Source organism: Sus scrofa, chromosome 6 (assembly GCF_054392235.1).
Source record: "Sus scrofa isolate SSC_HxYL_T2T_F1_AM1 chromosome 6, Sscrofa_HxYL_maternal_Yorkshire_Landrace_v2.0, whole genome shotgun sequence".
Lineage (NCBI taxonomy): Eukaryota > Metazoa > Chordata > Mammalia > Artiodactyla > Suidae > Sus > Sus scrofa.
Genome location: NC_139388.1, coordinates 13,136,443 through 13,156,226, shown reverse-complemented (window position 1 = coordinate 13,156,226; position 19,784 = coordinate 13,136,443). Strand labels below are relative to the sequence as shown.

The following is a 19,784-nucleotide window of genomic DNA, read 5'->3' as shown; positions in this document are numbered from 1 at the left end:
CCTGCGAGCTGATCACCAGAGAAGCCCAGCCCCAGCAGATGCTCAGGAGCCCTTCCTGGATGGCACTGCGGACCCGACGACATAGCCACATGGGTCCAAAGGCCTGAGACAGGGAGAGGATGGGCTTCCGGGGGCCCATCTGGCCTGAAAGGTCCAAGAGAGGAGGGCACAGGGACTCCCCAAGCACAGCCTTGCTGTGGACCAGTCTTCCTTTGGCCACCAGAGCCCTCCAGGGAATCAGGGTCCCCACCAGAGGGCGGCAAAGTCAGAGCCCCGAGAGGACCAGGGGACTTGGCCAGGGGCCCAGGGCAGAGAGGGTACCCACCTGCAGGTGGACGTAGTCGTAATCCTCCATCCAGCCCCCCTCGCTGTTCTCGTACTGCCCCTCTGGCGAGTCCTGGGAGGTGAACTTGGGGGGTGAGGGCAGAGGCCGGGACTGGATGCTGCTGGCCTTGTCGGTGGGGTTGGGGTGCAGGGAGCCACTCCCCTCGGGCCCCGGGACAGAGGCCTTGGTCCGTCTAAAGAGCAGCGAGGCGTTGCCGTGCAAGAAGGAGGCCAGCTGCTTGGCGTCCTCGGGTACAGCCCGCGAGCAGGCCACTAAGCGGTCCAGGTCTTCGGGAGTGGCCCCCAGGCCTCCCCAGCCACTGTCAAGGGCCTGACCGTGGGCCACCAGCGTCTGGTACACGTCCTCCATCTTCTGCAGTTGCCGGCTAAGCTTGGCATGCAGCGTGCGGTCGGAAGTGTGGGCAGCATTGCCCACAGCGCTGCGGGCAAACTCCAGCAGCTCGTGGACGGCCCCGTGGACGGCGGCCACGGCAGCCCGCAGGTCCTGTGCCGGAGGCTCCTGAGGCTCAGGGGTGCTGCGCCAGCCCCCACACCCGCCTGCACTGCCTGCCAGGTCCAAGAGGTGGGCCACGGTGGCACTCACACCCTGCTGCAGCCGCGCCAGGGCCTCCACGGCCACCTCCAGCTCCAGGGGCTCACGGCCGGGCACTGCCGCCTCCAGGGAAGAGGCTGACAGGCTGCTGCGCGTGCTGCCCGTGCTGGAGGCCGACAGGCGCTTGGCGTCACCTGGGGCCTCGCGCTCAGCAGGCGGGGGCACGGCGTACACGCCGTCGTCGGCTCCGCCACCGTCGGCTGCCTCGGGAGGAAGAACCCGCTCTCGGGGTACGTCGTAGAGGGTGCCAGGGCCAAGCCGCCGCAAGCCGGGGGGCACATCGTAGAGGTCAGGAGCCGGGGGCGGCACATCGTACACGTCCTCAGCTGGTGGCGAGTCCGGAGGGGGCGCAGCAAGGACGAGGGGGTGGCGCATCGGGTCAAAGGGCTTGGCCTTGGTGAAGGCAGGCGGCACGTCATAGGTCTCCTCACGCAGCAGCGGGCCGTCGGGCACGTCCTTGACTACCGACGGAGGAACATCGTACACCTGGGGGCGGAGAAGGGGTCAAGGCGGCCCGCCCCTCTGCCCGCTCCGGAGCCCAGAGGCAGGACCCAGTCACACAGCCACGGCCCCAGGCACACATTCGCCGTGATTCTCAGCCACGCGGGTCACGGCTAAGGGCCCAGCTCTGGAGACAGACCGGAGTTGGAAATCCTGGCGCCACTGCTTACTAGCTGTGTGACCTAGGGCAAGTGAGTCCACCTCTCTGCGCCAGTCTGCTCACTGTGAGGATGGGAGAACTCCCTCACAAGTTCGTTGTGAGGACTGTGTGAGTTAACTCACTGTCTAACTGCAAACACTCAGTGAGAGGTCAGCTATCACACCATGACGGCCAGGCCCCAGTCACCACCATCCCCAGCACCAGCATCTCCGCCACCAGCACCACCAGCACCAGAACCACCACCAGCACCACCGCCATCATCCCCAGCCCCACAGCTCGGGTATCCGCTCCTCTGTGGCAGGGACTGACTGAGCCACCGTTTTAGGATGACAACACCTGGTCTTCCCAGGATGGTCCGGTTGGTGCCTGATGCCCCTCCGATTATTGGTCACCCTCCTTCCACCCTCAGAAGCACCCTGGCTTCGATGGTAAATTCTGTGATCACCTCGCTGACATCCCTTGGGACCCTCTCCAGAGCCTCCCGAAGGAGGCCCGAAGGGACCTTTTCACGGACGAGGACGCCTAGGTGCAGAGGGCGCTTGGGGTCCCCCCCATCTGTCACAGCACCAGTGAGGGGTGGGGCAGGTCTCTCCACACCCCTGGCCCTGAGACCTGGGTCCCCAGCCCACACACAGTCACACTCAGAACGCTGCACACAGACGATCAGGCCTCGGCCCTCAAGGCCCCGCCTCCCCGACTTTACCGCGTGGTGGTTGGACGGTGGCAGGGCCTTCTCCACACTAGGAGGCACGTCATACACATCCATCGACGGGTCCCGGCCATTGGGCCCCTTGACAGCCATGGGGGGGGTGTCATACACCTGATGGCAGAAAAGGTGCAATGACACAGGCTCCAGGGCCACCTGAGGGAATGCAAAGCGCAGGAACCCAGAGCTCCCACCGCAAGGCCACTCTTCTGGGGCCGAAAAAGCCCAGCAACCTCAACAGGGCCAGGCCGAGGCCCCCATGCCCTCCCTCCAGCCCAGACACCTACCTCCTGGCCATACTGGCTGGGAAGCAGCCCCCGAACAGGGGGCACGTCATAGATGTCCTGGGGCCCCGGCGCCAGCAGGTGGCGTGGGATGTCGTACTCGTCCTGCTCTGGCTGGGAGGTCTCGAACACATAGCCTTGCCCCACGCGGGTGGGCACCGCCACCTGGAGGGAGATGGCCAATGGTCACCACCGGCCCTGGAAGCCAGCCTCCAGGATATGCCCTCGGGGAGATTCCACGCCCATAAGGTGGGCCAGACACACAAAGGAGGCTACCTAAGAGTGGGCTCAGGGATTCCCTTCGTGGCTCAGAAGAAGCAAATCTGACTAGCATCCATGAGGATGCAGGTTCGATCCCTGGCCTCGCTCAGTGGGTTAAGGATTCAGCATTGCCGTGAGCTGTGGTGCAGGTTGCAGACACGGCTTGGATCTGATGTTGCTGTGGCTGTGGTGTAGGCCAGCGGCTACAGCCCTGATTCAACCCCTAGCCTGGGAACCTCCATATGCCATGGGTGCGGCCCCAAAAAGACAAAAAAAAAAAGTAAATAAATAAGAGTGGGCTCAGAGGCCACTCAGGGGCGGGGAGTGGCATCCCTCTGTATTCCCTGCCCCGCTCCAAGGAGACACAGCACTCAGGGGTACTAGGACCCCCACTGTTTGCTTAGAGCTGTCTGGTTCTGGCAGGAAACAGACGTGGTCTCTACACCTGGACAGCCCAGCAGGTTCCTGATAAAAGTAGCAGGAGGCTGATGGAGCAGTGGGTGCCCCTGGCAGCTGGCACCTCCCAGCTGAACCCTCCTTAGAAAGGCTTGCCCAGCAAGGGGCTGTCCTTCCCACAGGACCCAGCAGTTACCCTCCAGGGATGGGACAAATGGAGGTGGTGGTGCCAGGCTGTGCCCTCCTCACGCTGGGCCCAGAGGAGGTGGCCTGCAGGAGATCCTGAGAGCCAGGACCTGGGGCCTCCTGGGAGGTGGTGGCCTGGCCCTGCTCTCTTCATCCTCATCCTGGGAGACTCTCAAGGTCTCCGGAAGGGTCAGGTCTCCGGAAGGTGGAAAGACGGAAGCTGTTTTGGCAAACCGTGTGTAGGTGTGAGAGTGACCAAGACCGGAACCGGGAGTTCCCGTCGTGGCGCAGTGGTTAACGAATCCGACTAGGAACCATGAGGTTGCGGGTTCGGTCCCTGCCCTTGCTCAGTGGGTTAACGATCCGGCGTTGCCGTGAGCTGTGGTGTAGGTTGCAGACACGGCTCGGATCCCGCGTTGCTGTGGCTCTGGCGTAGGCCGGTGGCTACAGCTCCGATTGGACCCCTAGCCTGGGAACCTCCATATGCCGCGGGAGCGGCCCAAGAAATAGCAACAACAACAACAAAAAAGACAAAAGACAAAAAAAAAAAAAAAAAAAAAAAAGACCGGAACCGACACCCTCCTTTCCATTGCACCTTGCCCTGGGGGCCGGAGATCACCCCTCACCCAAAAGAGTAAGGCCTTCGTCAGGGGACGTCGGCCCAGGAGGAGGCCAGCCCTGTCCTCTCCCCGCTGCCCTTCCCCACCCTGAGGTTCCCGGACAGCGAGCTGAGCTGCCGGAGCCCTTCCAGCTGGCACCCTGCAGGCCGTGCCAGGTGGGCAGCTCCTTCCCTGCAGGCACCCGCCCCGAGAGAGGGTCAGCCCCATGGGCGGGGCCGGCAGGATCTTCCCACTGGCTCAGGACAGCTCCTCCACAGGCTCCCTGCTCAGCTCTTTTCCCACAAAACGGTCTTTTGTTCCCTAATCTAAGGGAGGTCTGGGACAGGGGTGACTCAGGCACTCCCCACACATCCCTGGAGGGCAGGGCCTGCCCTGGGGCACACGGCCCCAGACCCTGAAGCCCATGCAACACCAAGAGCCAGCTCTGCAGGCCCTCGTGCCCTGGAGGGTACAGGCTGTGTGTGTCCTAGGCACCCCATGAGCAGCGGTGTCCCCCTGAAGCACAGGGACTGGTGCTTTTCAGCCAGGGCTCTGCAGGGCCTCCTGCTAAAGCACCCCCTTCAGTAAGCCCTCCCCCAGCCCACCCAGGGGAAGCGCAGCGCCTCCAGGGGGTGTTCCCCACGCACGGCACCCCCCACCACCCCCGCGTGTCTGGGACTGGAGCTGGCGGCCCTCCCTAGACTCATCTCTCTCCCTGAGCCCCAGACTTGAGTCTCCTCCAGAGCTATTTTTAGAGGCTGGAACCTGCCAACAGCAGGGCAGGAGGGGCGGGGGCTGGCGGACGTGGCAGGTTGGCGGGGCCTGGAGGCCAGGCCTGAGGTGTCTCCAGGCCCTGGCGGCCTCGGCAGGCAGGTGGGGACCCTGCCCAGGATGAGGTCCCGGCCCCCTCCGCCATGCACTGGTGAGAGAGGGTGGGGGCGCAGGCAGAGGGCTGGTTGGGGCGGGACCCCAGGCCTGGGCTGCGGGCGGCTTGCCACTCTTGAGGCTGAGTCAGTGACAGTAAGCAGCCATCCCGGCCAACAAATGTTTTCTGTTAGAGGGAAAAAAAAGGCAGGCCGCCACCAGCGGGGGAAAGCTCGTTAGGGAATCCAACTCTCCAGAGGAGCGCTGAGCCCGATTGTCACAGGCCGGCCTGCTCTGCACCTGAGGCCCCATTAGCAGGCCCTGGAAGCCCCCGGGGCGGGGGACAAAGCCAGCATCGGGAGGAGACACAGACGGAGACCCAAGGCCCACATGCTCCCCCACACACGCATCTCAAAGCGGTGGAGGAAGCCCGCACAATACCCTCTGCCAGACGCACCCCCTGAGAGGCAGACCCAGGCAGGGCAGGACGCCTGCAGCGGCGAGAAGGGAGGCAGAAGGCTCCCCAGCCTCATGGAGCTGTCCAGGCCGCCTGCTCTACTCTGCCTGGGCCCTTGGCTGCCTGTAAAATGGGAATCCCCCCGCATGACCCTGACCCTGACGCTGGAACCCCAGCCCCACCCCATCTCAGAGCCTGGGTTTCCTGTTCTGATAATGGAGCCCCACTGGGCGTCCTGGGGGACAGAGGGACACATGTGACACAGGTCCCCTCCCTCCCAAGCTCCTGTTCTTCCAGAAGGAACAAGGCAGAGTTCAGCCGTGTCTCCCCCCCACCCCCAGCCTGCCCCCGGGACACAGCTGTTCCCTTGGGCACAGCTGCAGCCCTGACCCAGAGGCGCTCCCGAAAGCGTGACCTCACCGAACTCCGCCCCCTTGGGGAGCCCGCCTGCTTCTGCCTTCAGCCTCCGAAAACCCGGCCCCATTCCCAGAGGGTGCTGACACCTGGTGTGGCCCTGCCCTCCCTCCCCAGTCACACAGGCCACGCTGCTCTGGTGACTGAGCCCTCCACCCAGCAGCCTCATCTCTCACCCTGTTTCCTCGGATCCAGGGCCCCACCCCCACCCACCCACTCACAATCCTGGCAGGGAGCCCCCCTCAGCCCAGCAGACACCTCCACTGCTGGAAGCAGGGGCCTCAGTTTCCCAGACTTCTGAAAGCACAGCCTGAAATGTGGGCACAGAGGCAAGCTCCAAGACGTTTATGGCCTGGCTGTTTGTGACTGAGCCACTCGCCACCAGAAACAACCCGGAGCCCAGCCGCAGCAGAGGGGGCGACCCAGCAAGATTGAGGGCAGATCATAACCACTCTTAGGAACCCAAGAATATGCTTTGGATATCCAAGACTGGCTTTACAACCTCAAAATGCAAAAGTATGTGTACGAATCTGTGCAAGAGGAATGGGGAAGAAGCTAGACAAAATATGCTCAAGTTCGCCCGCAAGCCCCTCTCGATGGGGGGAGCCCATCTCCAGGCTTCCTCATACATTATGCATTTTCTATGACAAGCACACATCACATTCACGATCAGAGAATAAAATCAGACGCAAGGGAGGCTGCCCAGGCCAGGAGCAAGGAGGCTTGTCAGGGGAGGGCAACCAGGCTCCAGGGCTCTCCTTGGGCCACCAGGCAGGCCTGGGCCCTCAGGGACACTGGCTCTAGGCAACCACACCACTGGGCGCAGGGAGAGAGGGAAACAGAAGCAAAGCCTTAACATGGGCTCGAGTGCACAGCCCGGAGCACGGGGCTCCCTGCTGCTTTCGGGGCCACAGGGCTTCCACTGCCTGCCCTGGCCTCAGAGATGCAGCAGGACAAGCCTGACTACAGAGACCCGGAAGGGAGGAGACAGAGGGGGAAGAGGAGGCCTCCCTGGCGGGGCGGGGGTGGGGTGGGCACCCACGTCAGCAGACAAATGCACATGTTCCCCAGACACTCACCTCCCACCCCAGCCCCAGACCAAACACACAGCCGCTGCCGGAGCCCCGGAGAGCCCAAAGGTGCCTGGCTCTGCTCTGCTGCACCCAGGGACTGGGCCTGGATGAAACTGGCCAGGAAGGCTGCCTGGCCATGCCAGGGAGGACTTACCTTGGCTGGCGCCTTCGTCCCTTCCCAGCTGCGTGCGTCCATAGATGGGGGGACCTGGTAGATGTCATGCCCCATCCCAGCGGAAGGCGGCACCTGGTAGATGTCCTGGGCAGGGTTGCCAGGTCCCGGGGGCACCTGGTAAAGGTCTGGGGCCGGGCTGGGAAATGGGTGATGGGGCATCTGCTTTGAGAACGTGGATGTCTGCTTGGCCGGCGGGGACTGGAACTGCGAGCTGGGCCCAGGAGCTTGGTAGAGGCCTTGCTGAGTCTTGCTGGGGGTGGGCACCAGGTAGACGCTGTCGGGCTGGGGCTGGTAGGCGGCAGGCAGCATGGGCGTGTACTGGGCGGCCGGGGCGTGGAGGCTGGGCTGGGGCGGGGCCGAGCTGGCAGGCGGGCCAGGGCCTGGCCCCACGGGCTTCTTGTCATGCATGCCCACCAGAATCTTGAGGCGGTTCCCAGGCACGATGCCTTGGCGCCCATGCAGTGAGCAGAGCCACCAGCCGTCCAGGCCCTGTGTGTCTCGCTCCAGCACTGTCATGATGTCGCCTTTGCGGAAGGAGAGCTCATCCGGGGACTCAGCCACATTGTCGTAGAGGGCTTTGGCCAGCACGTTCTGCGGGGAGGGGACACAGGCAGGGCTCGTGAGGGCAGGAGGACTGTGCTGGGAGCCCCGCAGGACTGGAGAGGTACCTGCCTTGGCACCGAGAAAGGAACTGGGTAGGTTTTGGTGAGATCCCCATGCCTCTGCCCCCAGTGCCCCTGGCAGAAAGCCCAACTGGTCCAGGCATGTTTTCAAATGGATCTGGATAGTGCCTCAAAATCCTCGCAACGGCAGCCACCGGCACCGCTCCAGAACGGCCCTCAAAATACTCTAAACAACACTCCCAGAGGCACAGTACAAGCTAGACCGATGCTGGGGAGAGGAGCGATAATGACAGTAACGGCCACCTCCTTCTGGGAAGAAAACAGGATGCACACCCTCCCTGCACCGACACCACGGCCCTGCTGCCTCGCCAGTGGGACCAGCCGAGAGGAAAAGCCCAGAGAGTGAGAAGGGACACACGGGGCACAGCGGCCACCATCTGCAGACCACATGTCATCTAGTGAAGATCCCAACAATCTAGAAGACTTGGCAGTGCTGAGAAAGGAACCTCACAGGAAAGACGTCACTTGATAACAAAAGCTACAAGTTATCCAAGAATTAATCAAGCAAAGACTGCACCAGAGCCCAGAGGAGAAAATGTACCAGTTGGCCCAAGCTTACTTAGTAAGTTACAACTGCAATAAAAATGCCAGCAGAATTTTTTTTTTTTTTTAAGAATTCGACCAAAGATAAAGCATCCTTTCTACAATTAAGCAGAGGAACAGAAGTCCGCAAATAAGGTCAATTGTGAAAATGAAATGCAAAGAGGCAATTCCTTGCCATCGTGAGGCCTGGCCACAACTCCAACCCGAGAGCAGGACAGGGACCAGCGGTGGGACTGGCTCCAGCAAGGGCCCTGCCCTGTAGGAACCACGCAGCAACGCGGAGGGCAGGACTGCAGCCCAGCGGGTACCAGGAAAACTTGTTTGCCACAGGAAGAAAAGTCAATCTGGACATCGCTCATGTTATAAACAAAGGGCAATTAAAGACCTAAATGTGAAAGGTACAACTTTAGAGCTGATAAAAGAAAAAATTGCTGGAGTTCTCTTGTGGTGCAGCAAGTTAGGGATCTGGCCTTGTCACTGCAGTGGCTTGTGTTGCTGATATGGCACAGGTTCCATCCCTGGCTCAGGGAACTTCCACATGCTGTGGGCATGGCCAAAAAAAAAGAAAAAAGAAAAAAAAAGAAAAAAAAATTTGTGGGAGAATATATCTGTGACCATGAGGGGGAAAAAAGATAATAACCCCAAATCAGAGCACAAAAGCACAGAACGTAAGGTAACAACAACAGAAACAGACAGACGGGGTCGACCTCATCAAAGGGAACGGCTCCAGCCGGATGGGGAAGAACAGAGAGCCGACGGGGTGACAGGCCGCCAAATGACAAGAGTGCTTCCCCTAGAATCTGGAGGTGCTCCAGCCACAAACAGGAGACCCACGGCCCAAAACACTCTGCATGTATGTTATGAGTATCTCCAGTACACTCTGTATATTTCACAGACACTTGTCCAAGGCTGGACTCCAGACACATGACACTGCATGGGTGCTTCTGGAAGAGGGACAGGAATGAGACAGGCATACAAAGGGAAGGGGAGTTCCCGTCGTGGCACAGTGGGAAGGAATCCAACTAGGAACCATCAGGTGGCGGGTTGGATCCCTGGCCCCCGCTCAGTGGGTTAAGGATCTGGCGTTGCTGGGAGCTGTGGTGTAGGTTGCAGACGCGGCTCGGATCTGGCGTGGCTGTGGCTGTGGCATAGCTAACAGGTCCAATTAGACCCCTAGCCTGGGAACCTCCATATGCCGCGGGGGCAGCCCTAAAAGGACAAAAGATATTAAAAAAAAGGGAATACATAGGGAAATACAGCAAAACGAGAAGGCGGTTCCATACGGACCGAGGATGGCCACAGAAGGACAGCACCCCTTGCCCCAGCTCCACTCTTTACTCCTGTAACTGTCCTGGTAGTTCTCACTGCCACCCCAGAAAACTGCTATGGGGCACCGCTAATGGGCTCCGTTGTCAGTAAACCCTCCTGGAACCGGGACACGCGCTCCATGGAGAGAGGCCCTGTAGCCAAGCGGCCTGTGCAGGCCTCGGGGGAGGCTGTGGGGTCAGAGAGGAGGAACCAGCACTGGTAGACTCCCAGCCGGCAGGCCCAGAACCACACCGGCCACAGGGAACCAGGACGGGGAGGCCCTGTATTTTCAGTCCACCACCCCTGCTGCTTACACAGGTGCGGGGCTCAGGCTGGGCCCAGAGATTCCCCGAGAGGCCCCCGCGAAGGTCGTTCCAGCAGAGGGCAGGAGCGAAGCAGGCATCTGGGAGAGAAGGCCAGGGCAGCTTTGGTCTCCGAGGGCAGCAGAGAACTCGGCAGGACTGGGCAGGAGCCCAGGCCTCACACATGGGGGAAGGACAGTGCCAGGACAGCTGGGCTCCAGCCCCTCCAGCCAGGCCTCAGCTCTGGTCACCCTCCTCTGAGTCTCCTGGGGACTGAGGATGCAGAGCCTGGTCTAGACCTGACTCAGAAATGGGACCTGGGCCCGCGTCTCAGCTCCTGGATTCCGTGTGGGGCAGAGAGGACAGAGGGCAAGGCCTCATCCAAGCCCAGGAGGGCCCACCTCCACACCAGCATCGGGCCCTCTGAGCTCCACCTCCCCTGCCTGTCACACGGAGGCTTAGGGAAGAGGACGGAAGACCACTGAGGGGACAGCGGCCCGGGCGGAGGCCTGGACGGGCGGCAAGGCCCCAGGCCCATGACTGCACACGCAGACTGGCGAGCACTGCTGGGGAGCCCTTCCTCCAGAGCAGCTCAGAGGGGCCAGAGGCCAGAAGCCTGGAGCCAGGAGGGATGAGGGTCCTGGGAGAAGCCAGCCCAGGCACGCAGCTCACAGAGCAGGCACACTGAGCCCGTCCCGAGGTGAGCGCCAGGGCTCTTGGAACTACTGGCTGAGCCCACGCCTTCCACACCACTGCTGGAACAGTTACAAATGCACTGAGGCATAAGTGATTCCTCAACAAACTGTCACTTGAACTTAAAAAATGGGGAGAGCGTCACGGGGGATGCCTTCTCTTTCTGCTTTTCAGAAGTTTTCAATTTGTATTTAATGAGCATTTCTTGGTTTGGGGATTGCAAAAATACACATCCTGGAAATGAAAACGGTGAACCATCTCCTAGGTTCCAGCAGGATGAGCTGGAAGCAGGTCAGAGGCCAGAGCCCAGCCTGGGAGGAGCAGATGGGGCAGGGGCTGCAGATCCCACCCACGAGCTGCCAGCAGGAAAAGCAAGTTTCCCAAATATGGTCTGCAGCCTGCCGCTGGGAATCACAGCCCATCAGGGGGCGGGACACCCAGCCCAACCTCCCCCCAGTGACCCCAGATCACAGAGCCACCTCGCTGGGTCCCCTCAGCCCCTGCCCTGGTGACCACAGGAAGTGCCAGCAGAGTGAGTCACAGGAAAATTCCCCTCCAGTCCAGTCAAAGGGGGCGGGGTGCAGACAGAGGGGAGTGCCCCCTGGAGGCCCCTACCTCTCAGAGCACAGCTCAGGGGCAGCTGGGGCAGGCTAGGCTCGCAGGGAGGGCAAACTCTCAGGAGGGAGGGGGCAGGAGGAGGAGGGAAGGCCCCCCCCCAGACCCAGGAGAGCTACCGGGGGCCCCCCACCGCCAGGAAGGCCAGTCTCACCCCCCCACACTCCCCCCACAACCCTCCCTCCCCCGAGTGCGAGCTTGCTGAGCAGTCAAGGCCAATTCCGGCTGCAACTGTATAGTCTGAGGCGGCTGGAGCCAGGCTGGGAAGCACCTCTCAGGCTGGGCACGTGGCACCAGGCGCCTGGCACCAGGAGCCTCTGCCTGCGTCAGCTGGTGCCCCCGCCCAGAGCCCCAGAGGCAGGCTCTCGGCGGTCCTGGGTGCTGCTGGCGCCGCAGCGCTCCAGCTGGCCAAGCCCCCGCCCCTGCGGGCCTCTAAGCCTCTCCAGCTGCTCCCGCCACTCCTCCCTTCTCCTCCCTTGAGCGCTCAGCGGCAGCAGCTAAGATCAGACCTGGACCTGGCTCTCCCTCCCACTCCTGGGGACCTCAGGCGAGTCTCTCAGCCTCTCTGAGCACCCAGAGGCCCTGTGCTAAGGTGACGAACTTGGTTTCATAGGATTGTTATTTTGTTTAATGACAGATTCACCAGGCATCTGCCCTCTGCCAGGTGCTGGGCCAGGCTGTGCAAGAAGGTGCAAGCCTAGCTCAACCAGGCCCCTGTCTGCACAAGGCTTGCATCCCAGGAGGGTGGACAGACAGAAAACAACTTGCCAGGACAGGGGGAAAGCGGAGTGTCAAAAATAATGTGCCGCAGGGCCACTGCACCTAAGGTGGTCAGAGTGGCCTCCCCAAGAAGGACATTTCAGTGGCTAGTTTTTGGTTAGTTAGTTTTTTGCCTGCGCCTGTGGCATGTGAAACTTAGCGGGCCAGGGACCAAACCCGCGCCTCGGCAGTGACAATGCCAGACCCCTAACCCGTTGAGCCACCGGGGAATTCCTCAGGTGACCCCTCCTGAAGAACAAAAAGCAGGCGACCGTGAAAGCAGCCAGGAGAGCGCCTGGTGGCAGAGGACAGGCACCAGTGCGGGGAAAGGCTGGAGGGGAGACAGGATGGCGGCCCCGGAGTGGCAGGCAGGCCGGGGCCAGTCGCACTGCAGGACGCCTTGCGATGACGCAGGGAGAGCTCCGTAAGTGCCATCCAAATGGTGGCATCCATGACAGAATGAGGCAAAGCTCACACCACCTGAGCATTCCTGCCTGGACACGCTCCCCAGGACCCAGTGTCTTGTCCCAACTTGGAAGAGGGGCCAGTCCATCCAGAACCTGGCTTTCCAGCTCTCCTTGCTGTCTGGCCAATCCAGTGCTTTCCCTGAGCTTACAAGGGGGCACAGTTGTGATCTATGGGGGTGTGTGTGTGTGGGGGGGCAAACTGCCAGGGCACCACTGCAGTCCAGGCAGATGCTGCCAGCTTTCAGGGTCCGAGGTACCATGGAGACGGCTGCTGACTCGTCCAAGTCTCTGGCCACCTCATTCCTGACTCCAGGAAGCCTCCTGCTGGGTCCTCCTCCTCCTCCTTCAGGGAGGCTCCCATGTCCCTCCCTGGGTACCCACTCTCTGTGGGCTCCACCTTGAAGTGCTGACCAACACCTCTTGTTACTGCCCACTTCGTGCCCCCCCAACCCGGGCACCCAGAATGGGAGGGGCCTGTCTGCTTCGGCACGGTCCCCACCTCGCCCTGGCACACGCACACAGGGCCCGGCCCAGAGCAGAGCTGAGCCCAGGGCTGCTGCACAGGCCAGCTCAGGCAGAAGCTCTCCCTCGGAAAGGGGTGGCCTGGCCTCGCTGGGAGCCACGTGGCCATGGCTGAGGAAACCAGGGAGACACTGAGGGGCTCACTCACCCCAGAGAGAGGGGGCAGTGGCGAGCCCCCAGCCCCATGCCCACACTCCCGGCAGAGGCCTGCCAGCCAGGCCTGCCCAGAACAACACCCTGGTTGTTGAAGATGGGAGCTCAGAGGGCTGCCCCAAGGCCCTGCCTGGGCTGAGAATGGCCTTCATTGTGTGTGCCAGACCCACCCAGACCCGCAGACGCAGAGCAGCTGGGCCTGGGACGCCAAGGGGCACGCGTCTGGGAGAAGGGCTACCATCCGATGGGTCTTCCCTTCACTGGCTGCCCTGGGGAGCCTTGGACGTGCTCTGGGTATCCCCAAGTCCCCACTCTGGGGGACGGTGCCACCTGGTGGCAGGGAGATTGAGAGGTTTCCAGCGATGACAATAATGATGACAGGCAGGGGCAGGGCTCTGTGTCCTCCTCCATTATCTCTCAATGACAGACACTATGACACCAGGACAGCCTTCGCCCTATGGACGGGGAAACTGAGGTGCACAGCAGTCACTGACCTGCGAGGGCTACGTTCGGGATGCGGCAGAGGCGGATCTGGCCTGTGTGACAGCACCGCTGGGGGCTCCCAGGGTACAGCTTAGGTCCGCGGAAGCAGGAGTGGAAACTTCACCGGACTTTTCCATCCCTCCCAGTCCCCCCGCCCCCCAAGGCCCGGCCCCAGGCACAGAGCCCCACACACAGCCGTCACTCGGAAACACTAGCTCTCTTCACATGCAGAACCATCTCAAACGTGGGCCAAGTTTATTTCTGGGGTATTCTGTTTGCTTGTCCCAAGGAGCCCCTGTGGCAATGGATACAGGCCCAGCGTGTGTGCCTAACGGGCAGTCTGTACCCACAACCCCTGCTCACGTGTGCCTCGGAATCTCCCCGGGGGGGCAGTGGCTACGCGCTCACTGGCCAGGGTCCTGACAATCCCCTGCTCTTTCTCTTGGCTCCAGGGGCACTAGAAGGGCAGTGTCTTCCCTTCCCCACCCTCAGCCTGGGCCCAACTCCAGAACCGCCAGCCTGGGCATCACTGTCCCCTAACGCTCTCAGGACAGCTGAGGGCCCAGGGTCTGGGCTCCAGTCCTCAGTGCTCAGCATGATGAGGGTAGATGAGCCCCTCCCACAATTCCAGAGTCACCCGAAGGAAGGCAGGGAGCATGGCTCCTTCCCTGGCTACCTCGACAGTGCCTAAGACTCAGAGGACAGAGCGGGGGCTGTGTGGGGGTCCTAAGAGCAGCCGGAGGACAGGGCTGTAGAACAAAGGACTAAAAGCCCACCTGTGAGTGGTCACTGCCAGTGACCCCCTCAGACAAGCAGGAGTCCAGCCTGGCCTTGGCTACAGTGGCAAGAGCGGAGGCCTTTGTGTCCAGGGCCGGAAGCAGGCCCCTAGCCCCACCCCTGCCAAGGTGTCCCAGGCACTGTCCCTGGAAGTCTGGGCAGAGGAGAGGTGGCATGGGGAGGGCCCTCCTGCTGCAGGACATGACATCTCCAGCCCCCAGCACAGCACGGATGGTGGGAACAGGTGGGCCTGGGGCCAGGGCACCAAGGAGCCCAGGTGAGTGGTACGAGAGCCAGCCCTCCGCCCTCCACCCCACCCCAACTGCTGAGAAACGGTCCTCAGCTCCTCGGAACCCTCCCCACTGCCACCCAACCCAGGAAACCACTCAGGCCGGCAGAGCCCACATGTGCTTGAGTGGACTGGGAGCTGGTCTCTCGGCAGACGGCTCAGCATGAGGTTGACCTTCACTTCAGGGGCAGGGCCAGGCCCTGACAACCTTTCCCACCAGCCCCAGATTTGCCACTGGAGGGGCAGAGGCAGCAGGGACAGCCCAGGTGGGACCGAGGGGACTTCATCCTCACGAGGCTCTGGTCTCTCCGCCTTGACATCTAAAGCTCCCTCTGCGCCGCCACTCTCCAGTCCTAAACGGGAACTTCCAGCAGCCCCTAGTGCGGCACCACCTGCTTCAGCAGGAATAGAAGGGGACAGGACAGCACAGAAAAGCAGGCTTCTCCAGATCAAAAAAAAAAAAAGTTCCAAGCCCCTGAGTTCTGGGAAGCACAGTGGAGACAGGGGCCTGAGAAGGGGTGCTGCCCCTCCACCCTCGAAGCCCCTTCCACTCCGCCCCACTCCTCACTCAGAGGCCGGAGAAAGTCAGCACAGGACAGTGGTGGAGGGCCCAGCCTGCGCCCCTGGAGGGAGATCACCTTCCAGCTCCTTCTTTGGGGGTCTTAAGGACCCAGGGGAGGAGGAATTTGGCCAGTGCCAGGCCTAGTGCCATTGCTGGAGAATGACCGGGCCAACAGTCAACCCTACCCTACACCTTGCCCTTCAAGCATGACTCCAACACTGCTCCTCCCCCTTCCGCCCGCTGGCTGGTTCTGGCCGCCCCAACTGGCTGTGGGCTCCTGGGGGTGGAGGAGGGCGTTCTCTAGGTCTGAGAGAGAAAAGGTAGGGGGACCTCCTAAAAGAATGATGGAGGCCAGGAGGGGGCCACTAAGCGACCGTCCTGGAGCCAGAGAGACCCCACAGAGGTGGCAGCCACAGTCAAGCACGGCCGTACCCCAAGGACCAGAGCACCTCCAATCCCGGAGCAGGTGGAGCACATGGGGTGAGCATGACACCATCCTATGAGACTGTGTTCTGGATCCAGTTCTGTGAGGACAAGTAACTGTCTCTCTCTGGGCCTCAGTCTTCCCACCTTCACCATCAGGACGACTGGTGGGAAGCACAGCTACTCAGGGGTCTATCCAGCTCAGGCCCTGCCCTTACTTCAGTCCCTTGCCCAAGCCTGGGGAGATGGTGCTGGTCCACAGTGCTAATGCCTCTGTTCAGCACAAGCCTAAGAGCCACAGGCTCCAGTTCTCCTTGGAAGCTGAAGGTGACTGTCCTGGCAGAGCCTGAGGCTGCCCTGCCCTGCCTCCACCCAGCACCCGCTGGACTCTTTCCTTGCCCAGGGCAGGCGGGTGGTAGGTGCCAGTGCCAGGAGAGCTTGCCAGCAGCTCCTCCCAGAACTCCCTTCCCGCCAGGCTCCACCTGTGCCTCAGCCTCCTCTGCTTTTCTAAGCCTGTCAGCCCCTGCCATCCCTCCACCCCCCATCATCAGCTCCCAACCCTGGAAAGGAAATGGGCACGGGGGGTAGTGTCCCCCAGCCCAGGGGATGAGGAACATCTCCCAGCCTGGCTGATATCTGCACAGCAAACCCTGAGAGTACCTCCCATCCTAGACTCTTCCTCCTGCTAAGGGTGGGGAAAAAATAAACTCCCCGTTCTCAAGACCAGTTAGAGAGCCTCTAATCTGGGATTGGAGATCCCAGCAGCTCCCTAGGCCCTAACCTCTCACACTCCCTGACCACCCCAGCCCTCAGCATGTCTCAGCTTCTCCAAACCCCTCAACAGAGCCCTGGGCTCTGCCTCACAGAGCAATCTCCAAGGGCTGGAAGCCTGGCTGCGGACACCCAAGCAGCAGTCCTGCCCCTCCCAGGCTCCCACGCTCCATCCACAGAGGCGGGGACCCTGGGGTCTCAGTGAGGCTCTGGACTGCCTTGCCACGATCCAGCTCCTACACTCGTTTTTGCAACCAGGGTAGGTAATAACCGAGAAGCTCCCGCCCTGGCTCCCGGAATCCAGCGCGGGCCGGCTGGGGGTTAATTATTAACTTCTTCGCAGACTCCATGCACTAGTTTACCCAGCCCTCGACCCCTAGCCTGGGGCAGGGGCAGCCCTCACTCCAAAACACATGGACTACCATCCCGCTTCCTGGAAGTTCACATTCCAAGGGACCAAGGACCGCACCTCATAGCGGAGGAAACTGAGGCTCGGAGACAAGGCTTACAGGCCCAAGGTCACCCAGCAGGCGGCGGCCGGCAGGGGGAGAGCGGGCCTCTGGCCAGCAACTTTCCCGGATCCAGGAACTTTCCTGCTGGCCCGCGGTCCGCGAGTCCGGCCCTTCCAATAGCCCCAGAGGCGCGCAGCCTCTGGGATCCTCCGCAGTCCTGGCCACCGAGCGCGGCGACCAGTGCAGGAGGAGGGGGCTCCAGGATCTCGGACCCTGGCCCGGTCACGCCCCCGCGGAGCCTCCAGCGGCCCGCTGTTCCCAGGACCTACAGGTCCGGCAGGAAATGCCATTCGCGTAACTCTTTATCGCCTGGGTCGGCCCCGGGCGCGAGCGGAGCTGAGTCGTCTCCCAGCCGGTTCGGAGACCTCGGCAGGCGCTCCAGAGCGCGCGGACCCCGCCCCGGCCGCCACGAGCGGACCCCGGGCCGCGCTGGCCGCGCTGACCGCACTCACCAGGTAGTTCATCGTGTCCTGCCGGGCTGGGGATCCGGTGGCCCGCACGGGCGCACAACAAACCGCGCCGCGCGCTGTCGGGGCCCCGAGCGCCCCGAAGCTGCCCCGGTCCTGGTCCGGCGGCTTTAGCCACCACGCCTGCCACCGCCGCCGCCGCCACCGCCCAGTGCCGGTCCCACCTCGCTCCGCCCGCCGCCGCCGCCGCCGAGGCCGGTCGGCCCCGCGCGGCTCCCGGCATGCCCGGCCGCGCGCGCCATTGGCCGCTCCGGCTCCCCATGCAAATGAGCCGCGGCCCGAGGACGCGGGCGCGCGCGGGCACGCGCCGTCCCGTGGGACCGCCCCCCACTCCACCCCTCACCCCCACCCCATCCCCAGCGCCCGGCTCTAGGCGCCTGCCTGAGAGGCGGGATATCGCCTTTTCTCCCTTTGCCTTTCCGAGCCCTCCACCCTGGGCGAGAACGCGCCCCCGCCTCAAACGCCTAAGCCTTCTTATCCTGGGAAGACTGCCGGGATTGCCGTCTTCCTCCTCCGTGGCCACTGCAGCCCTGGAGGCACCAGCCTAGGACATTCCGTGCGTGTCCAGCAGATCTGCATCTAGAGGGGCATGCCCCAGCTGGCAGAAAACCAATTATACGACCACTGCATGGACTCTGGCCAGGCCTACCGTGCAAGTGCCCCAGGAAATGAAGACAGAGCAGGGAATCCAGGAACTGTGGCTGTCCCTTGCAATCAGGGAGCAAAGTACCGGGATCATCACGTTCTACCAGACCTGTGAGGGAGGCTCCGGTGCAGGCAGGGACAAGAAGCTGGCCATATCCCTCCTTCCCCACTGAACTGAATCCAGCCACCCTGAAGGGTCCCCCCAAGGTCTTCGTGCTGCTGCAGGAGCTCTGCCCCCACCCAGCCCCTCAGTCAGCCCTGTCCAGGCCTAGCATCTTTGCCCCAACAACTTCTGTTTCAGCAACAAGGGGTAGGTAGGAGGGATGTTTCTGGGAACAAGGGGGGAAGGAAGAAGCAGCACAGGGAAAATGAGTGGAGAGCCTTTGGTTCCTCCTCCCTGGAGGCAGGTGGGTGACTGTCATCCAACCTGCTCGACCAGAGTCCCTGAGCATGGTCCAGGGTTGCACAGTGGGCTGCAGGGAGATCTAGGAACCTGCTCCAGAAATGGGCAGTCCCAGGGCCTTATCTCTGTGGTTCTCAGACACTTGACATCTTGGGCCACTTGCTGCGTGGACACCATCAGGCAGCTCACCATGCCAGCGAAGCAGCAGGGCCTACCCTGCAGAGAACCCTCAGGCAGGGCCTATAAAAAACATACAAGCCCTTGGACTTCCCGCTGTGGTGCAAAGGGATCAGGTGTTTGGGGAGCTCTGGGTCGCAAGGCACAGTGGGTTGAGGATCTGGCCTTGCTGCAGATGTGGCTTAGGTCATGACTGTGGCTCGGATCTGATCCCTGCCCCTGGGAATTCCATATGCAGCAGGGCGGCCAACAATGAAAAACATACAAGCCCAACACTCACAGACCCGTAGCTGCCCCTCCACCTGACACCCAGGGCTTGGCCAGCTCAGGCCCTCGCCAGGTGTGCTACTTTGGGTAGGCCCTCTCCTCTCTGTAAAACCAAGGGGCTAGGCTAGGTGGGCCCAAGTCTGGCTGGTTAGTGGCCCCCTGGAGAGCTTGTAAAACACCAGATTCCCAGGTCTCCTCCTCCAGAAAAACTGGGTGTGGGGGAAATGTGACATCTGCATTTCTCCCAAAGCTGCTCCACTGGACAGAACTCAGAACACAGGGTGTGGGTAAGGAGCAATGGGATTTGGACACCGTGTGACCCAGAGTCCTCAAGAAGGAACAGGACAACCAGCTGCCACCCGAGGCCCTCCTCAAGACTGGCATTCCTGTAACCTTCAAAACAGCCCAGTTCTTCACAGAAGAGCCAGCTCTCAGGGAAACACACAACCTAGGTATCTTCTCCTGCTTGGTCCCAAAGCTGTGCCCCAAAGTCAGAAAGAAAACTCTGGGGCCAGCCCCACCTAAACGCTGACCCTATTCTCAGCCTGGCTGGCACCCCAAGTTCCCAGGAAGCAGATCAGAACCAGCTGTGCCATGCATGAACATCTGTCTGTGCTGAGCGCTAGAGGGAGTCCTTAGGTTTTCCCAGGGGGTCTGCAATCCTGGGGAGTGGGGTGGGGACAAGGCTTCCAGGCCAAACAGCAGGAGGTCTCCGCAGGGATGAGCGGGGACACAAAAGGGTTGGCCCTGCAAGGGCTGGCCTTATTCTGTCCTAGCTGGCCCTGGCAGAGAGGAGGAGGCAGCCTAAGAGGAGGCTGCCTGGGACCAGGAGATGGGGAGACCCTCCCTTTCTGGGGCTGAATTAAAGCAGAACTGGGGACGGCCTTGCTCCTGTAGGCGGGCAGGCGGGGGAGGAGAACCCAGCTCCTGAGCAGGCATTTCAAAAATTT

The 19,784-nt window shown here is 61.8% G+C and overlaps 1 protein-coding gene across 6 annotated transcripts in view; it reads right to left on the bottom strand.

Annotated features, from left to right (window-relative positions):
* Positions 1 to 19,784, bottom strand: part of BCAR1 (BCAR1 scaffold protein, Cas family member) — a 43,004-nt gene that overhangs the window by 4,936 nt on the left and 18,284 nt on the right. For 5 of the 6 annotated variants that reach the window (XM_084959557.1, XM_021093776.2, XM_084959560.1 and 2 more), the window contains 4 exons: positions 6,993 to 7,604; positions 2,592 to 2,753; positions 2,302 to 2,418; positions 326 to 1,423 (listed from right to left, as the gene is read on the bottom strand). In XM_084959557.1, the coding sequence (XP_084815683.1) occupies positions 326 to 1,423; positions 2,302 to 2,418; positions 2,592 to 2,753; positions 6,993 to 7,529 (1,914 nt within the window). In that variant the 5' untranslated portion in view covers positions 7,530 to 7,604. Of the gene's footprint in view, positions 1 to 325; positions 1,424 to 2,301; positions 2,419 to 2,591; positions 2,754 to 6,992; positions 7,605 to 17,327; positions 17,510 to 19,784 lie in introns of those variants that run through there. The other variant, XM_005664342.4, reaches the window with a different exon arrangement.